We start from the raw sequence: 19,807 nt of genomic DNA, 5'->3' as shown, positions 1-19,807 counted from the left end.
CACTCATTATGACGAGCGTGACAATGATGAAAATTACAGGCCTTTCTCATCTTTTTAAGTGGGAGAACTTGCACAATTGGTGGCTGACTAAATACTTTTTTCCCCCACTGTACACTTAGGTTGGAGTCATTAAAACTCGTTTTTCAACCACTCCACAAATTTCTTGTTAACAAACTATAATTTTGGCAAGTCGGTTAGGACATCTAATTTGTGCATGACACAAGTAATTTTTCCAACAATTGTTTACAGACAGATTATTTCACTTATAATTGGGTCAGAAGTGGGTCAGAAGTTTACATTCAATAAGTTGACTGTGCCTTTAAACAGCTTGGGAAATTACAGAAAATGATGTCATGGCTTTAGAAGCTTCTGATAGGCTAATTGACATCATTTTAGTCAATTGGAGGTGTACCTTTGGCTGTATTTCAAGGCCTACAATCAAACTCAGTGCCTCTTTGCTTGACATCATGGGAAAATCAAAAGAAATCATCCAAGACCTCAGAAAAAAATGTGTAGACCTCCACAAGTCTGGTTCATCCTTGGGAGCAATTTCCAAACGCCTGAAGGTGTCACGCCCTGGCTCGGGTGACTCTCGTATGTTGAGCCAGGGTGTTAGTTTCTATGTTTTGTGTTGTAGGTTGTGGGTCTAGTTTTGCTTTTCTATGTTGGCCAGGGTGGCTCCCAATCAGAGACGGCTGTAGCTCGTTGTCTCTGATTGGGAGTCATACTTAGGTAGCCGTTTGGCACTCATTCATTGTGGTTTCTTGTTCTTATTTTGGTTTGTGTTCAACCGTAGACATCACGTTATCGTCTGTTGTTTTGATCGTGTGATCATTCTCTAATAAATATGTTCACCTTCAACGCTGCGTATTGGTCCTCCTCCTTAGACGATCGTGACAGAAGAAACCACCACAACTGGACCAAGCAGCGAGTCGAGGAGCCATCGCCAGGGAAATCCCTAGCAGATCTCCGTGGCAGCCTCGACTGGGTCAAGCCGAGTGAAGAGCAGAGAGAGTGGACTTGGGAACAATGGAGGAAGAGCTTCGACTGGGTCAAGCCCATTGAGGAGCTGAATAGCGGGAGTTGGAGACAGAAGAGCGAGAGTTGGGCGAGAACGATAGAGGCCTGGCCCACGGGGAGGAGAGACCCCCAGAAAATGTTTAGGGGGGGGGCTCACGACGTCGGGGCAGCAGGAGGCCACGATAGAGCGGTCCAGCGGGTTGGCAGAGGAGGCCGCCAGGTTACGGGGGCCACTGGTCGAAGAGGGGATGGAAGGTGGAGAGGCACGGCGAGAGGTACTGGGGTGTGTTACCAGTCCGGTCCGGCCCGTTCCAGATCCCGGTGTAGGGCCAGTGGTGTGTGTCCCCAGTACGGTCCGGTCTGTTCCTGCTCCCCGCACCAAGTCAGTGGTGCGCTTCGTCAGCCCGGCTCGGCCCGTTCCTGCTCCCCGCACCAAGTCAGTGGTGCGCTTCGTCAGCCCGGCTCGGCCCGTTCCTGCTCCCCGCACCAAGTCAGTGGTGCGCTTCGTCAGCCCGGCTCGGCCCGTTCCTGCTCCCCGCACCAAGTCAGTGGTGCGCTTCGTCAGCCCGGTTTGGCCCGCTCCTGCTCCCCGCACCAAGTCAGGGGTGCGTTTCGTCAGCCCGGCTCGGGCCGTCCCTGCTCCCCACACCAAGCCAGTGGTGTGCATCGTCAGTCCGGCACAGCCCGTGCCTGGTCCACTGGTGCCTGGTTCGGCGCGGGTCAGCTGCTTCACGCCGGAGCTAGAGCAATCCGCTCCACCAGTGTGCAGTCCAGCTCCGGTCAGCAGGGCCAGACCGGACCAGGGGTACTTTGGGGGGTTAGAGAGCGAGTGGGGGTCATGCCCGGAGCCGGATCCGCCGCCTAGGCGGAGTGCCCACCCGGTCCCTCCCCTGTTGTGTTTGGTTGGCGCGGTCGGAGTCCGCGCCTTTAGGGGGGGGTAATGTCACGCCCTGGCTCGGGGGACTCTCGTATGTTGAGCCAGGGTGTTAGTTTCTATGTTTTGTGTTGTAGGTTATGGGTCTAGTTTTGCTTTTCTATGTTGGCCAGGGTGGCTCCCAATCAGAGACGGCTGTAGCTCGTTGTCTCTGATTGGGAGTCATACTTAGGTAGCCGTTTGGCACTCATTCATTGTGGTTTCTTGTTCTTATTTTGGTTTGTGTTCAACCGTAGACATCACGTTATCGTCTGTTGTTTTGATCGTGTGATCATTCTCTAATAAATATGTTCACCTTCAACGCTGCGCATTGGTCCTCCTCCTTAGACGATCGTGACAGAAGGTACCACGTTCATCTGTACAAACAATAGTACGCAAGTATAAACACCATGGGACCACACAGCCGTCATACTGCTCAGGAAGGAGACGCGTTCTGTCTCCTAGAGATGAACATACTTTGGTGCGAAAAGTGCAAATCAATCCCAGAACAACAGCAAAGGACATTGTGAAGATGCTGGAGGAAACAGGTACAAAAGTATCAATATCCACAGTAAAATGAGTCCTATATCGACATAACCTGAAAGGCTGCTCAGCAAGGAGGAAGCCACTGCTCCAAATCCGCAATAAAAAAGCCAGACTATGGTTTGCAACTGCACATGGGGACAAAGATTGTACTTTTTGGAGAAATGTCCTCTGGTCTGATGAAACAAACATCTAACTGTTTGGCCATAATGACCATCGTTATGTTTGGAGGAAAAAGGGGAAGGCTTGCAAGCTGAAGAACACCATCCCAACCGTGAAGCACGGGGGTGGCATTATCATGCTGTGGGGGTGCATTGCTGCAGGAGGGACTGGTGCACTTCACAAAAGCATACTTCCAAAGTTGTGTCAAAATGGCTTAAGGACAACAAAGTCAAGGTATTGAAGTGGCCATCACAAAGCCCTGACCTCAATCCTATAGAACATTTGTGGGCAGAACTGAAAAAGCGTGTGCGAGCAAGGAGGCCTACAAACCTGACTCAGTTACACCAGCTCTGTCAGGAGGAATGGGCCAAAATTCACCCAACTTATTGTGGGAAGCTTGTGGAAGGCTACCCGAAACGTTTGACCCAAGTTAAACTATTTGAAGGCAATGCTACCAAATACTAATTGAGTGTATGTAAACATCTGACCCACTGGGAATGTGATGAAAGAAATAAAAGCTGAAATAAATAATTCTCTCTACTATTATTCTGACATTTCACGTTCTTAAAATAAAGTGTTGATCCTTACTGACCTAAGACAGGGAATTTTTACTAGGATTAAATGTCAGGAATTGTGAAAAACTGAGTTTAAATGTATTTGGCTAAGGTGTATGTAAACTTCCGACTTCAACTGTACACAATCCATGTCTCAATTGTCTCAAGGCTCTTTATCCTGTCTCCTCCCCTTCATCTACACTGATTGAAGTTGATTTAACAAGTGACATCAATAAGGGCTCATAGCTTTCACCTGGATTAATAATAAGGGCTCCTTAACAGCTTCAACCCCCAAGCCATAAGACTGCTGAACAATTAATCAAATGGCCACCCGGACTATTTACATTCCCCCCCCCCCATGTACAGTGGGGAGAACAAGTATTTGATACACTGCCGATTTTGCAGGTTTTCCTACTTACAAAGCATGTAGAGGTCTGTAATTTTTTATCATAGGTACACTTCAACTGTGAGAGACGGAATCTAAAACAAAAATCTAGAAAATGTTCTCCCCACTGTATATAGCCTCGTTATTGTTATTTTATTCTGTTACGTTTTATTTTACATTCGTTTATTTAGTAAATATTTTCTTAACTCTATTTCTTGAACTGCATTGTTGATTAAGGGCTTATAAGTAAGCATTTCACGGGAAGGTCTACACCTGTTGTATTCGGCGCATGTGACAAATACAATTTGATTTGAATTGATTAACCTGGTCAGTCTATGTCATGGAAAGAGCAGGTGTTCCTAATGTTTTGTATAGTAAGTGTATATCAATTGATTCTTGAAAAAGATAACGTATAAAAATGCCTCACGAGATTTGTTCAACTGTCTTACTCTAAATCCTGGATTTCCCATTTAAAAGCACTTCCATGATCCGCAGCAGTATCTCCCTTCTAGCCTCAGCCTTGTCTGCTGTTCTAATTGACACCAGATGAGTAATTGAAATTAAAAATGAAGGCTCTCAGGTCGTTATGAGTTATGATGATTCAGTGCATTCTGATAATGTAACCTGAGATGAATTCCAGATAATGACCACCATTAAGCCGAGTCACAGTTATCCTTCTCCTCTTTTCACGTTCCCCCGCTTTTCAGAGCCTAATGATGGTTTGATGGGAAGCTTCATTAGGCTAAGAGACGTTGAACCGATAAACATCAGCTCATGCTAATTATATATTAAGAGTTCAAGTAGTGTTGCTGTGCTGTTCCTTTGAGAAAGCACTCTCAGAGAAAGGCTTATCATGCCAAGTAGGCGTGCTGTTGGACCCATTAATTATAGTTGAAAAAAAAGACACACACAGATGGTAATGTAAATACAGATGTTGGTACAGTTAAATTCAGATATTGTTACAGTATAATACAGATGTTGGTACAGTTAAATTCAGATGTTGGTACAGTATAATACAGATTTTGGAACAGTATAATACAGATGTTGGTACAGTATAGTACAGATGTTGGTACAGTATAGTACAGATGTTAGTACAGTATAATACAGATGTTGGTACAGTATAACACAGATGTTGGAGCAGTATAGTACAGCTGTTGGTACAGTATAATACAGATGTTGGTACAGTATAGTACAGATGTTGGTACAGAATAATACAGATGTTGGTACAGTATAATACAGATGTTGGTACAGTATAGTACAGATGTTGGTACAGAATAATACAGATGTTGGTACAGTATAATACAGATGTTGGTACAGTATAGTACAGATGTTGGTACAGTATAATACAGATGTTGGTACAGTATAGTACAGATGTTGGTATAGTATAGTACCAATGTTGGTACAGTGTAGTACAAATGTTGGTACAGTATAGTACAGATGTTGGCATAGTATAGTACAGATGTTGGTACAGTGTAGTACAGATGTTGGTACAGTATACTACAGATGTTGGTACAGTGTACTACAGATGTTGGTACAGTACAATTGATTTGAGTGCTCTCACTCACTGTAACATGTCAACATGCAAAGTGTGTTACGGTACACATTTCCTCAGAATCTGTTCAGAATCTACTGCTGTAGTTTAGTGTTTGTTATATGTTTAGTTTCCTATGGTGGACCAGCATCAGAGTTTACAGTGTTGCCATAAGGAACCATGGGCAGGCGTCTGTGTTCTTGTTCAGGCTAGCCACACAGAGATAGTGGTTCATCTTAGAGTGAATCTGACAGGAGAAAGACGCTTGGTCCCTTCCCCAGGATGGCTCACGTCAACTCGCATCTCACTGTTCCTCAACCTCCTAAACAACATTTTTAATCAGACACCAGTGTGTCTAGGATTGGACGGCTGGAGAAACAAAGGGGCTGATGCAGACGTCAAATGGGCAGGACAGGTACGAGGGGACAGAGAGGACAGGTGTGAGGGGACAGAGAGGACAGGTGTGAGGGGACAGAGAGGACAGGTGGGAGGGGACAGAGAGGACAGGAGGGAGGGGACAGAGAGGACAGGTATGGGGGGAAGCTTCAGTAGCATCTATTTGGAGTGTGTGTGTGCATGCGTGTGTGCATGTCTGTTATGGTGGTGGGGGGTTAGCATCTCATTGGAGTGGGAGACCATCCTTCCAGCCTTTGCTACTGTATCCCTGTATTATCCAACTCCACAGGAAGCCTGGCCTTCATGCCTTTAATACAGCAAGGTATGCCTAACTAGCTACCTGAACCTCAGATGTGCTCTAGGTGGGTACCTTATCTCGCTGGGTAGAGGTTTCTCCAGAGCAGCTTCGTTTTCTGCTAATCTATTGTTTTGTGGGGAAAACAGAATATTTTATGAACAGAATATTTGTGAATTATGCATAGAGAATCCCATTAACCTATATAACACGTTTGAGGAACGAGACGGTGCGCTGGAGTCTGACTGCTGCAGTGTCAGAGGAACTAACTGTTTTAGTTTGAGTCAAATGTAGTGTAGTGGTGGTGATGCATTATACTGGTTTCTTAGTTAGTATCTGCTAAATCTCTCCTAGTATTTCACTTAACCTTTTACTGCAGTGGGCTAAATCAGGAGTCTTGAACAAATCTACTTTGAAATCTACTTTATACACCTCACACACATGGTTATGGGCTTAAAAAAAGAAGACACCTGTACCGTGTCAGATACAGAGTTGAAATGTATTCCATTTTGAGTTTGCATCCCAATAATACACTTTATATACATCACAGAAGACTGAAATTTAACAAAATTGTTTGACATAGAAACAAAAAATCTATATTAATATTTGAAATATTAATAACATTCCACCCATGAGGTGAAAGAGGGCACTTTTGGTAATTGAATGCAGGAAAGGGCTACAGATAAGACATAAATTACACATACTGTAGAATATGCCCTGTCTGGGGTTTTCTAAAATGTGTGTCAGGTGTTTTAGTAAACAAAACATATTGCATAATGGTTTGTTGTTGAATATGCAACCGAGGCAGTCTTATAGCAAGGTGTCTGGGGACATATCTTGTGCGTGTGTGAGCATGCATGTGGTGTGTGTGTGTTTGTATTTCGTGGTTTGCTTGTTTTCTTTTAGGGCCTTAAAATATTGTTCTTATATTAGTCTTAAGTGGATTGAAACAGTCAACAAGGAGATATTTGAGTCTGCATGGATATGTAGGTCAGAGGTAATTGGAACTGCTTAGATTTCTAACCCAGATTGGTTGTGACAGCAGAAGACTGTCACACTGGCTGGGTCTACATGTAATGAAGTGTTTATGGCTATTAAAATGCTGTCAGTCTAGCAGGCTGAGAAACCCACTGTCCTTCTGAAGAACACGGCTTAATCAGACAAGGTTTTGCCATGACAGAGATCGGAGTTTAGATTTAGTCTACCAGTCAAGGGATGTTGTTCAGAGTTGTACTGCATGAGTCCCACCGTATATGGCACCCTATTCCCTATGGGCCCTGGTCAAAAGTAGTGCACTATGTAGGGAATAGGGTGCCGTTTGGGAATCATACTAACTCAACATTTTACATATTTACATTTTAGTCATTTAGCAGACGCTCTTATCCAGAGCGACTTACAGTTAGTGAGTGCATACATTTTCATACTGCCCCCCCGTGGGAAACGAACCCACAACCCTGGCGTTGCAAGCGTCATGCTCTACCAACTGAGCTACAGGGGACTACATATACAGTGCCTTGCAAAAGTATTCATCCCCTTTAGCGTTTTTCCTATTTTGTTGCATTACACCCTGTATTTTAAATTGATTTTTATTTGGATTTCTTGTAATGGACATACACAAAATAGTCCAAATTGGTGAAGTGAAATGAAAAAAATTACTTGTTTCAAAAAATTCTAAAAAATAAATAACTGAAAAGTTGTGCGTGCATACAGTGGGGAAAAAAAGTATTTAGTCAGCCACCAATTGTGCAAGTTCTCCCACTTAAAAAGATGAGAGAGGCCTGTAATTTTCATCATAGGTACACGTCAACTATGACAGACAAAATGAGAAAAGAATTTCCAGGAAATCACATTGTAGGATTTTTAATGAATTTATTTGCAAATTATGGTGGAAAATAAGTATTTGGTCAATAACAACCTTGTTATATACCCTTTGTTGGAAATGACACAGGTCAAACGTTTTCTGTAAGTCTTCACAAGGTTTTCACACACTGTTGCTGGTATTTTGGCCCATTCCTCCATGCAGATCTCCTCTAGAGCAGTGATGTTTTGGGGCTGTCGCTGGGCAACACAGACTTTCAACTCCCTCCAAAGATTTTCTATGGGGTTGAGATCTGGAGACTGGCTAGGCCACTCCAGGACCTTGAAATGCTTCTTATGAAGCCACTCCTTCGTTGCCCGGGCGGTGTGTTTGGGATCATTGTCATGCTGAAAGACCCAGCCACGTTTCATCTTCAATGCCCTTGCTGATGGAAGGAGGTTTTCACTCAAAATCTCATGATACATGGCCCCATTCATTCTTTCCTTTACACGGATCAGTCGTCCTGGTCCCTTTGCAGAAAAACAGCCCCAAAGCATGATGTTTCCACCCCCATGCTTCACAGTAGGTATGGTGTTCTTTGGATGCAACTCAGCATTCTTTGTCTTCCAAACACGACGAGTTTAGTTTTTACCAAAAAGTTCTATTTTGGTTTTATCTGACCATATGACATTCTTCCAATCCTCTTCTGGATCATCCAAATGCACTCTAGCAAACTTCAGACGGGCCTGGACATGTACTGGCTTAAGCAGGGGGACACGTCTGGCACTGCAGGATTTGGGTCCCTGGCGGTGTAATGTGTTACTGATGGTAGGCTTTGTTACTTTGGTCCCAGCTCTCTGCAGGTCATTCACTAGGTCCCCCCGTGTGGTTCTGGGATTTTTGCTCACCGTTCTTGTGATCATTTTGACCCCACGGGGTGAGATCTTGCGTGGAGCCCCAGATCGAGGGAGATTATCAGTGGTCTTGTATGTCTTCCATTTCCTAATAATTGCTCCCACAGTTGATTTCTTCAAACCAAGCTGCTTACCTATTGCAGATTCAGTCTTCCCAGCCTGGTGCAGATCTACAATTTTGTTTCTGGTGTCCTTTGACAGCTCTTTGGTCTTGGCCATAGTGGAGTTTGGAGTGTGACTGTTTGAGGTTGTGGACAGGTGTCTTTTATACTGATAACAAGTTCAAACAGGTGCCATTAATACAGGTGACGAGTGGAGGACAGAGGAGCCTCTTAAAGAAGAAGTTACAGGTCTGTGAAAGCCAGAAATCGTGCTTGTTTGTAGGTGACCAAATACTTATTTTCCACCATAATTTGCAAATAAATTCATAAAAAATCCTACAATGTGATTTTCTTGATTTTTTCCCCTCAATTTGTCTGTCATAGTTGACATGTACCTATGATGAAAATTACAGGCCTCTCTCATCTTTTTAAGTGGGAGAACTTGCACAATTGGTGGCTGACTAAATACTTTTTTTCCCCACTGTATACACCTGTTCTGGAAGGCCCCAGAGTCTGAAACACCACTAAGCAAGGGGCACCACCAAGCAAGTGGCACTATGAAGACCAAGGACCTCTCCAAACAGGTCAGGGACAAAGTTGTGGAGAAGTATAGATCAGGGTTGGGTTATAAAAAAATATCTGAAACGTTGAACATCCCATGGAGCACCATTGAATCCATTATTTAAAAAATTGAAAGAATATGGCACCACAATAAACCTGTCAAGAGAGGGCCGCCCACCAAAACTCACGGCCCAGGCAAGGAGGGCATTAATCAGAGAGGCAACAAAGAGACCAAAGATAACCCTGAAGGAGCTGCAAAGGACCACTTTAAGCCGTACACTCCACAGAGCTGGGCTCTACGGAAGAGTGGCCAGAAAAAAGCCATTGCTTAAAGAAAAAAATAAGCAAACACGTTTGGTGTTCGCCAAAAGCCATGTGGGAGACTCCCCAAACATATGGAAGAAGGTACTCTGGTCAGATGAGACTAAAATTGAGCTTTTTGGCCATCAAGGAAAACGCTATGTCTGGCTCAAACCCAACACCTCTCATCACCCCGAGAACACCATCCCCACAGTGAAGCATGGTGGTGGCAGCATCATGCTGTGGGATGTTTTTCATCGGCAGGCACTGGGAAACTGGTCAGAATTGAAGGAATGATGGATGGTGCTAAATATAGGGAAATTCTTGAGGGAAACCTGTTTCAGTCTTCCATAAATGTGAGACTGGGACGGAGGTTCACCTTCCAGCAGGACAATGACCCTAAGCATACTGCTAAAGCAACACTTGAGTGGTTTAAGGGGAAACATTTAAATGTCTTGGAATGGCCTAGTCAAAGCCCAGGGGGGGTGAATCCATTTTAATTCCAGGTTGTAAGGCAACAAAATAGGAAAAATGCCAAGGGGGGTGAATACTTTCGCAAGCCACTCTAAGTGGTAGTTATTTGATTCCTTTTTTAATCTGCCTCCAGGGGACACAGCATAGGAATTACATTATTCTGTAGTTCAAGCAACCCTAACAAATATAGTCATATAGCAAATGCTTACATTTTTGCTGAAAATTGAATCTCTATATGAACTGGTTGGAGACCTGACTTGTCAGAACATCCTAATAAAGTTTTTCATGATACAGTGCCTTCAGAAAGTATTCATACCCATTTACGTATTCCACATTTTGTTGTGTTACAGCCTGAATTCAAAATTGATTCAATCGATTTTTTGATCACCCATAGTCATTTAGTAGACGCTCTTATCCAGAGCGACTTACAGTTAGTGAGTGCATACATTTAAAAAAAAAATCATTCTGGGGTATTGTGTGACAAAATAATCTCTATTTAATTCATTTTAAATTCAGGCTGTAATACAACAAAATGTGGAAAAAGTCAAGAGGTGTGAATACTTTCTGAAGGCACTGTATGTCTACATGGAGTATAATGTCCTCTGTTTTTATAAAGGACATCAGCATGAGCTGAGGAGACAGAGATGAGTATCTCAGCGTTGGGTTTGATTGAGGATGAGAAATAATAACTCATAAGCCAAATGCAAACCCTTTCATGTTTCTGACCCTTCTGAACTTGAATATCTCTGTCTCCCCAGACTGTTGTAAAGAAATATAAATGTTTTAATGCAACTCCTCCAGTTAGATAAGAAAAAAAACATAATTTATCTTCTTGTTGCCATGTCAAAGAAACGTCTAAATCCTTTATAGCTGTAAAATCAATAACATTCTGAAATGTTAAACAATTTATTTAAAAAACTGAGAATCCATCTAACCATTATGCCCCGTGTCAAGTTCATAGTAAAATAATTACTTTTAATGCTGCATTTCCTTTTGTTATGCAGATGTATTTATCCAATATATTCCCCATACTATCAGTAAGGCAGGGTTGGGCAGGCCAAAGATGACTGCATCCCTATATACTCTATCCTATCTATGAGAATGATTAGGGGGTTGAAGTCAGAGAGAAGAGCTGAACAGAGAACAGAGGCCCAGGTTAGTTGGGTGTATTCCTGATGCCAACAGTCAGGCTGCTAAATTGAAAGGGGCCCCCTGCAGTGGTGGAGGGTCTCTCAGTCTCAGTCTTACCATAGCTGGGCTGCCAGGGGCTGCAGGGAGGGAGAGCTCTCAGTCTGAATCCTGGACATTAACTGCTGGCTGTAATCAGGTCTGGGCACGTTATTTACCTCACAGCAGAGAACCCGGCTGCCAGGGGCCAGGGGAGAGTGAGAGAGAGACAGGGAGTGAGGGATAGAGGGAAAGAGATGGGGATCAGGGGCTGCAGGGGCTGCAGGGAGAGAAGGAGAAAAACAGAGAGGGAGAGAGAGAGAGGGAGGGCCCAGCACTGGGCCGGGCAAGGAGAATGTAATCTCCAGATTAGGGGCCGAAACGAATTCCTGCCGCCAGTCTGACCTTGTCAAGGAGCCAGAGTGAAATTGAGATTTCAGGACGGCGTCGGCGGGCGGCATGAGTGTTGAGCTGAGACAACCCTGTGTGATGATCTGAGTGTTGAGCTGAGACAACCCTGTGTAATGGTCTGAGTGTTGAGCTGAGACAACCCTGTGTGATGGTCTGAGTGTTGAGCTGAGACAACCCTGTGTGATGGTCTGAGTGTTGAGCTGAGACAATCCTGTGTGATGGTCTGAGTGTTGAGCTGAGACAACCCTGCGTAGTTGGAGGGTCTGAGTGTTGAGCTGAGCTCTTTCTCTTTCTAGGGTCACAGCCTGATACCCTGAATCACACTGAATTCGTGGTCGTATTAGGAATAGAACAAAGGCATGCTGTGGTATGCAAGGCAACAAAGACATGCAAGGGTCCTCTGACAAACGGAGATGGAGATGTGGAGGAGGAAGAGAAGGAGGTGTTGACAATTGAAATGTAAATTTATTTTAGTGAGATTGATTTAATGAACTGAGGCGAGGAGAGTCTGGTCTCCTGTTGTGAGGAAACTGACCAGGCTTGTTCTAGTGTTGCACAGTTCATTAAGGCTTTGCTTCAGAACATTACAGAATAATGACATGAAGTTCCTGTTCCAGCATTTCTATTCATTTGGTCCTTAATTTCACTTAACAGCCAAATGTAAGACTCATTTTCTCCACTGAAGAAAGAAAACATCACTTTTAACAAAGAGGGAAAAAAAAAACAACAGTGCATTTTAACTCTGTTATTTGAAATATAATTTTAATGTCCGTTTTTTCCCCCTGTGCTGTAGCCCTAAGAGTCCTGTGTGTCTGAAAGGACAAAGATAAATTAGTTGAATTCCCTCTGTGTTAATATGCAGCTCTCTTGGCCACACAATGTCGCCTGAAGGCTGCAGGTAACCACTTAACCGACTGAAACCCAGAATATGGCGCTTTTCATCACAGTCTGTCAGTTGTCATGGAAATCTACGGAGAGTCACAAGCAGGGAGCAATTTGAGGGGAAAATAGCGTCTACATCAAACACTGGGCTAACACACAACTGTGACACATTGAAATGACAGCAGGTAACCCTGGTATTGATTTGTAACCTGGTAGATCAAGCTGCTCAAACCTACAGACCACTTATATTGTGTGTTTCTCACTAATGTTGTTTCTTTCTTACTATAATATACACATACTGTAATGTTGTTTCATGACAATATTTTATATATTCTTTGTTTGACTGGGAAGTATTGAGTTAGAATGTGGAGTTACTTATTATTTTTTATGTAGGAGTCCAATGAAGCCTTTTATGGTCAAAATGTTTTGTTCATGCTAAATCACAGAAACATTGCATACAATTTGTATCTGTGCTTCTGTAATGTCTAAATTATCATAGCTCTGACATGCTTTACCATCACAAAAGTAGACTTGGACATTTTCTGCCTGAGTAAGTTTATACAAACATAACATAAACAACATGAAGAAAGACTAAGGAGCAGGACACATTTAGAAGGATGTCCAAGCTTTTGTCGCTGAACTCATGGTGTGTGACCAGTATTGCCCAGGACCATGTTGCCTCCTGTTTGGAAGAAATGTAATACCCTTAACCTTATGCATCTATCAACTAGTCTCAAGGAGTTTGGTGAAAATGTCACAGTTTAGCCACGAATGCAACTTATGCATTCCCCACATAGTTTGCATGATCAATATTTGATGTGACCGCCATTAGACCTCTGCTGCTTGATCTTCTCAATATCACATCGTAACATTGACCCTCTCTACAATGTGACATTAGAGGCTGTAAAAACCTGATTGCCTCCCCGCACCCTGCACCCCCACCCCAAACCCCCCTCTCCACCCCCTCATCTCAACTCCTCACTGCTCACAGCCTGATGTAGAAGTCAAGCATAATCCTACAAATCTCCTCCAGCTTAATGCATTTTTAAATGGATGGATGGATGTAGTCTAAATCAGTGTGCTGCTTCTCTTAAGTGATTAAATGCCTAATAGAGGAGTAGACAGCTGGGCCAGGCCCTGTACTATGTAGAGCCTAGCCGTCACCGAAGCACACTAAGGCCTTCTAGAGCTGTAAATGCAATTTTAATGACATATCTATCCTCTTTGATGGAGGAAGAAGAAGCACAACCCCCATCAAACAATACCTTTTTCTTGGACTCAAGGGTCCTGGCAGGGCCAGTTGAAATCCATCCACCACAACTGTCACCACCGGTTCAGAGGAGGAGAGGGCACTCTTAGGGAAAATGGTACTCTTGATACGTTGTCACAGAACTACTGTGGAAATAGAACACCGAACTGCAGTTTAGGTTATTTGGATAGAGGGGACAGCTAGGTATTATAGATGGCCTAAAATGTGTGGATATTTTCCCTGATGTTTTAAAATCCTTATAGCCATGAACCTTGGGGGTTTTCACTGACACATCACAAATCTGTTGAAACCAATAACGAGACGTTGACTCATCCACAGGATACTGAATATTGCCTTGAGGACAACCAGAGAATTGAGGAACAAAGATAGACTCTCTGTAAGGCATGTCGTGAGGACACATATTAATATTAATCTGGGCTGTCCTCAGAACGTGAGGAATCTGCTCCCTCCTGGGATGATGGGTTGAGGCTTAGAAGAGATCCCAGCTTACTGATACATCTGTTATCCTAGTTAAGACACATTTTCTCTGTCTTTCATTTTATTCTTGGAATCTAATGCTGTCCAGCTTCATAGAGCCAGAACACTGTCTCATTTTATTATTTATTTGATTGCTTTACCAAAACCGTCATCTAACACAGAGCCTATGTAATTTGAGAAGCAAGATTTCAAGATGCGATAATAATGATATGCAACAATTAGAAACAATTAGAAAGTTAAATCTGGAGTCAGCTTGGTTTACCGCTCTGAACTGAACACAGCTTTCAATTTCTTCACTTTATTAGCATGTATGCGACAGATCCAGAAGTTACACATTTTTAATCACTCAGATATCACGCTTAGACAGTATATGTCCATTGAGAATGAGTGTGTTTCTGTTGAAGTCCTCCCTCCACTATCCCAGTTAAAGTGTCCACTGACCAATGATAGCCTGAAGGCTTGGGTTCTGCCCTTGTTCCCCTCCCTCCCTGGCCTCCCTGGCCCCCGCTACATTATCATTTTATTGGCTCCTGAACACAGATGTTATCTCATTGAACCTTCAAGGTTATATCTTCAAATACATCAAAGACTACCCTCTAAACGGGAGGAACCGTGACAGCCAGTATTTTCCATACCCTGGAGATATACTCATCTCTCTACATACTCTACATGAGACTCCCTCATTATCAATTTTCATGAGGTAAAACATGAAAGCTATTCAAATGTCTGGGAGACTCAAATTTGATCTACCTACTATTAAATTGCAAAATATTACTAACCAGACAGAGAGCTTCGTCCAATCAGTACGATGAATGACTGTGATATGATTAGAACCATATCCAGTTCAATTACAGCATTGCCAAAAGAGCCTATTTCACAGTTGACTGAGCAAGCAAAAAGGTGTGAGCCTGAGTGACAACAAACCAACCGTCAAACTGGCACACTTAAAGGCTATTATTTCAGTTCAACAAACTCCTGTGAGAAAAGGGACAAACATCTTTTGATCTTTTGATCGCTTTTTGAATGTTTGTCTTAATCGTTTGTTGTCATTGACTCTTATTTTCCTTTTTTTCTTTGTCCCTGTAGAAATCGAAAAATTACAAAAAGATGAAGAAAAAGAAGAGAAGTTCATCGACGTCGTCATCAACAAGAACATGAAGCTGGGCCAGAAAGTGTTAATACCGGTCAAACAGTTTCCCAAAGTAAGTACTGCTGGATTTGGGCTAGAGATTTTCAGATCATATTGTGCAACTACAATCAAAGAATGCTTTCTATTGAGTTAGCCTCTGCGATGTATTCTATTTTAATTTTGCTTCCAGACAACAAGCAGTATTTATTTTTACACAATGAAAAGCAACTTGTATAATTAAGTAAACAAAAAAGTAAACGGTACAGTGACTACAAGAAGAGCTGACAGAATTGGGCCATGATCACATTTTCTCCAAACATCTAATTTATGTTTTTATAATATTACAGTACAAATGACCCTTAGTTTTACAGAGCCCCTACCACTCTTCTGTTAGATGACGTCCCCTCCCCCTCCGATATGTCAGCTATGTGACCTTGTTTGCATCTCCATGTGCTTATCACTCTTTATATTCCCTTATGCTTTCCTTTTGATACAAAGGCAATTACTCTCTACTGATGCATGTTTAAGTGTGCTATTTCCTGCAGAGATGTCTAGGTTTAAATTGTTCTTGGTCTATTCATTTCTATCTAATTGCTTTTGGCAACTGCACTTCCCCCTTTTTCGCTCCAACAATAAAAACAGAGCCATGTGCATACTGCACCACACACACACACACACACACACCTCTCAGAGTGACCTCCATGTCAGGATGAAACAGCCCATGCTGTTTGAGTGATAATGCTGTGCTCCTCTAGTCATGTGATGAGAGCCCTTCAGCCCCCTCAGCCCTCCGCTCTGAGACAAAGCTCCCAGCATCAACAGCGGCATTTAATGGAGCCACACGGCAGCTGCATGACAGCCGGTTCCCACAGGGACCTTAACAGGGGGGCTAGTAGCGTGGCGCAGAGGCTAGAGTAAAAAAGAAACGCCTCTCACAGGTGATGATGACATCAATCAGGTTTTCACCTCAGTCCTCTCTGAGAGTGGCTGTAGATGGATGACCTGGCTTTCGGAGGACAGAAAGCTGCAGGAGCTTCAACACAGTCTACGTTGGCACCCTATTCCCTATTTAGTGCACTACGTTTGTCGGCATAAGATTTTTTTAAATGTGTATTTTACATAATCTGGTGAGTCCTATTGAAATATATACCTATTTTGCAAGGGAGCTCTGGTTAGATATTTACAATGTTCTCTAACCTAAACAAACTGATTGTGAGAGCTACGTTTTGTCCCTTTCTAGAACAATTACAATGACATTTGTAATAAAGGGAGATGTAATGTCATCTAGAGACCCATCTATGTCGCATAGGAGTGCAGCTAAACACATTTGCTTTGACAGCTTTGATAAGGGGCCTCGCTAATACGCTGTTTAGAGCCTCAACAAGCCACCGAAGGAAGACAAATTCAATTTGTTCAATCTGACAGGTAGCAATGGGCTAGAGTGATCGCTGTGATTCCAATGGGTTTTCTCCCTGAACCACAAACATCACCTTTTGGCTTTCGCCACTGAAGTGGCTCGCTGCGTTTCCCAAAGCGACCGTTTAGACTCATGTTCAGAGAGCTTAAATCCATCTTCTAAAAACACGGCTTTATAATAATATGAAACAGGCAAGGACACCAGAGGGCAGGTTCCAGACCTATGGTTTTCTAGGACAAATAAAATACCTAACAGTCCTAACACTGGTTAAAAGCTAGTTTAACCTGAATTATCACATTCACCTAGCAGCACAGTTCATTGTCAGCGTAGTTGGTAGTCCTGCAATGATGGAGAATGCTTGTAATTATACCAATTTGCGCTGGAAAACAGAGCAGCTGAAAAACAGAGTAATCATTTGTAGTTGTGATAATGTATTAGTGTTACAGTGAGAGTGGCTTAGAATTGATTTATGTGTAAGTGAAGAGAGGACTGCAGCTAAACCGGGGCGGACAGGGACAAGAATTTGGCCCTTTATTTTATCCACACCAGCCCACATCACTGCTCGCGCCACCAACTTGGCAGTAAAGTACAGCGTTTCTCAATCATTTCTGTACCAGTGACTGGCGAGACATGGTCCTCGTCCTCTTTTTTAACCAGCTCATGTTTAAAACAAATACAATATGTAAAAACACCAGTGGAGATACAACTCACCACTATAACTGTGCCTCTGCTCTATACATTTGTTTGCCTCCCTGTTGTGCTGTCTATCTGTCTCAGCATCTTCTCTGCTGTCACTGTGTGCTTCTTCTTGTTCTCTATCACGGTTGACAACTCCACAGTGTCGCCCTCCCAGGGTGCAAAGAACCTTGAGGTGAGCCTGGACAACACCCTGTCGTTCTCTGCAAACATCAAAGCAGTGACTCGCTCGTGCAGGTTGATGCACTACAGCATCCGTAGAATACGACCCTACCTCACACAGGAAGCGGCGCAGGTCCTAATCCAGGCACTTGTCCTCTCCCGTCTGGACTAATGCAACTCGCTGTTGGCTGGCCTCCCTGCTTGTGCCATTAAACACCTGCAATTTATCCAGAATGCTGCAGCCCGCCTGGTTTTCAACCTTCCCAAGTTCTCTCATGTCACCCCGCTCCTCCACACGCTCCACTGGCTTCCAGTCGAAGCTCGCATCCACTACAATACCATGGGGCCACCATAGGTCTCTTGGCCATCCCACCCCTACGCTACGAGAGGGCAGCTCCCGCTCAGCCCAGACCAAGCTCTTCTCTGTCCTGGCACCCCAATGGTGGAACCAGCTTCCCCCTGAAGCTAGTACAGCAGAGTCCCTGCCCATCTTCTTAAAAAATCTGAAACCCTACCTCTTCAAACAGTATCTTATATAATCCTCCTCCTCACCTCGACCCCCCCCCCCCCCCCCCCCCCCCCCCCCCCCCCCCCCCCAACCCCCCCTTCTACCACTGACTCTACTGATAGCTTCTTTATTAAGGAAAAATTCATTTTCTAAGCCTGTGATATGTGGTTGTTCCTCCTAGCTATCTTAAGATGAATGCACTAACTGTAAGTCTGCTAAATGACTAAAATGTAAACGTCTCACTCGGTTCGCAAAATTACATTCAGAGGTACTAAGTAATCGCTAATGGTGTGTCTGAGACCTCACAGTTGGTGACACCAGCCCATGATTTGGTCAGACCCAAGTCATGAGTCATCATCTTATAAAGTCATTCATAATGCTTTATTAAGAAGTATAATAAATAGACTACTGAGGTATTCAAGAAATAAGTGTCCAAGCAGGAATGCATGATTCAAGATATTTTGATGTGCAACCTAATCCAGTGATTGTCATGAATTTTGGGTTGACAATTACACTACAGTTGCTATATTGTACTGTCAAAATAGGATTCCAGAATCCCCCCAACCCCAAGTATGAATACTTTCTGAAGGCATTGTACGTGCAACCAATCATAAATATTTATATAAGTCACCCAAGGCCATTAGAAAGGTGTAAGGAGCCCCACTGGTTAATTTTAGGCTGTTTCTGTCTCTCCTCTCTCCTCTGTGTTACTATGTCTCTGTGTGTCTCTGTCTGTGTCTCTGTCTCTTTGTGTCTGTCTCTCCTCTCTCCTCTGTGTTACTATGTCTCTGTGTGTCTCTGTCTGTGTCTCTGTCTCTTTGTGTCTGTCTCTCCTCTTTCCTCTGTGTTACTATGTCTCTGTGTGTCTCTGTCTGTGTCTCTGTCTCTTTGTGTCTGTCTCTCCTCTCTCCTCTGTGTTACTATGTCTCTGTGTGTCTCTGTCTGTGTCTCTGTCTCTTTGTGTCTGTCTCTCCTCTCTCCTCTGTGTTACTATGTCTCTGTGTGTCTCTGTCTGTGTCTCTGTCTCTTTGTGTCTGTCTCTCCTCTCTCCTACCTTTCTCTGTGTACCTCTGTGTCTCTCCTCTGTCTCTGTATGTCTGTGTCTCTCTTCTCCTTTGTGTTTCTGTCTCTCCTCTCCTCTGTCTACCTCTGTGTCTCTCCTCTGTGTCTTTCTGTGTCTGTGTCTCGCCTCTCCTCTGTGTGTCTCTGTGTCTCTACTATCCTCTGTGTATCTCTTTGTGTCTGTCCTCTCTCCTGTCTCTCTCTGTGTGTCTCTGTGTCTCTCCTCTCCTCTGTGTCTCTCTGTGTGTCTGTGTCTCTCCTCTCCTCTGTCTGCCTCTGTGTCTCTCCTCTGTGTCTCTCTGTGTGTCTGTGTCTCTCCTCTCCTCTGTGTGTCTCTGTGTCTCTCCTCTGTGTCTCTCTGTGTGTCTGTGTCTCTCCTCTCCTCTGTGTCTCTCTGTGTGTCTGTGTCTCTCCTCTCCTCTGTGTCTCTCTGTGTGTCTCTGTGTCTCTCCTCTGTGTCTCTCTGTGTGTCTGTGTCTCTCCTCTCCTCTGTGTCTCTCTGTGTGTCTGTGTCTCTCCTCTCCTCAGCAATGGCCGTAGTGATTTATTCTTCTACTGTTGGCTCTGTCTGTCCTGCTGTCTTCAGCAGAATCGCTGCATGCTGGCTTTTCTCTGAACACACCTCTCCTCTCCACTCGCAGCGCAATACACACATACACACACACACACACGCACACAC

General features: G+C 43.7%; 1 protein-coding gene across 1 annotated transcript in view; it reads left to right on the top strand.

The window, feature by feature from the left end:
* khdrbs3 (KH domain containing, RNA binding, signal transduction associated 3) overlaps positions 1 to 19,807 on the top strand; it is a 148,599-nt gene that overhangs the window by 80,909 nt on the left and 47,883 nt on the right. Inside the window, exon 2 of the mRNA XM_084165117.1 lies at positions 15,241 to 15,356. Coding sequence (XP_084021243.1) covers positions 15,241 to 15,356 — 116 coding nt within the window. The remainder of the gene's footprint in view (positions 1 to 15,240; positions 15,357 to 19,807) is intronic.

This window comes from Coregonus lavaretus (assembly GCF_964263955.1).
Source record: "Coregonus lavaretus genome assembly, chromosome: 7".
Classification (NCBI taxonomy): Eukaryota; Metazoa; Chordata; class Actinopteri; order Salmoniformes; family Salmonidae; genus Coregonus; species Coregonus lavaretus.
This window is presented reverse-complemented; position numbering and strand designations above follow the sequence as displayed.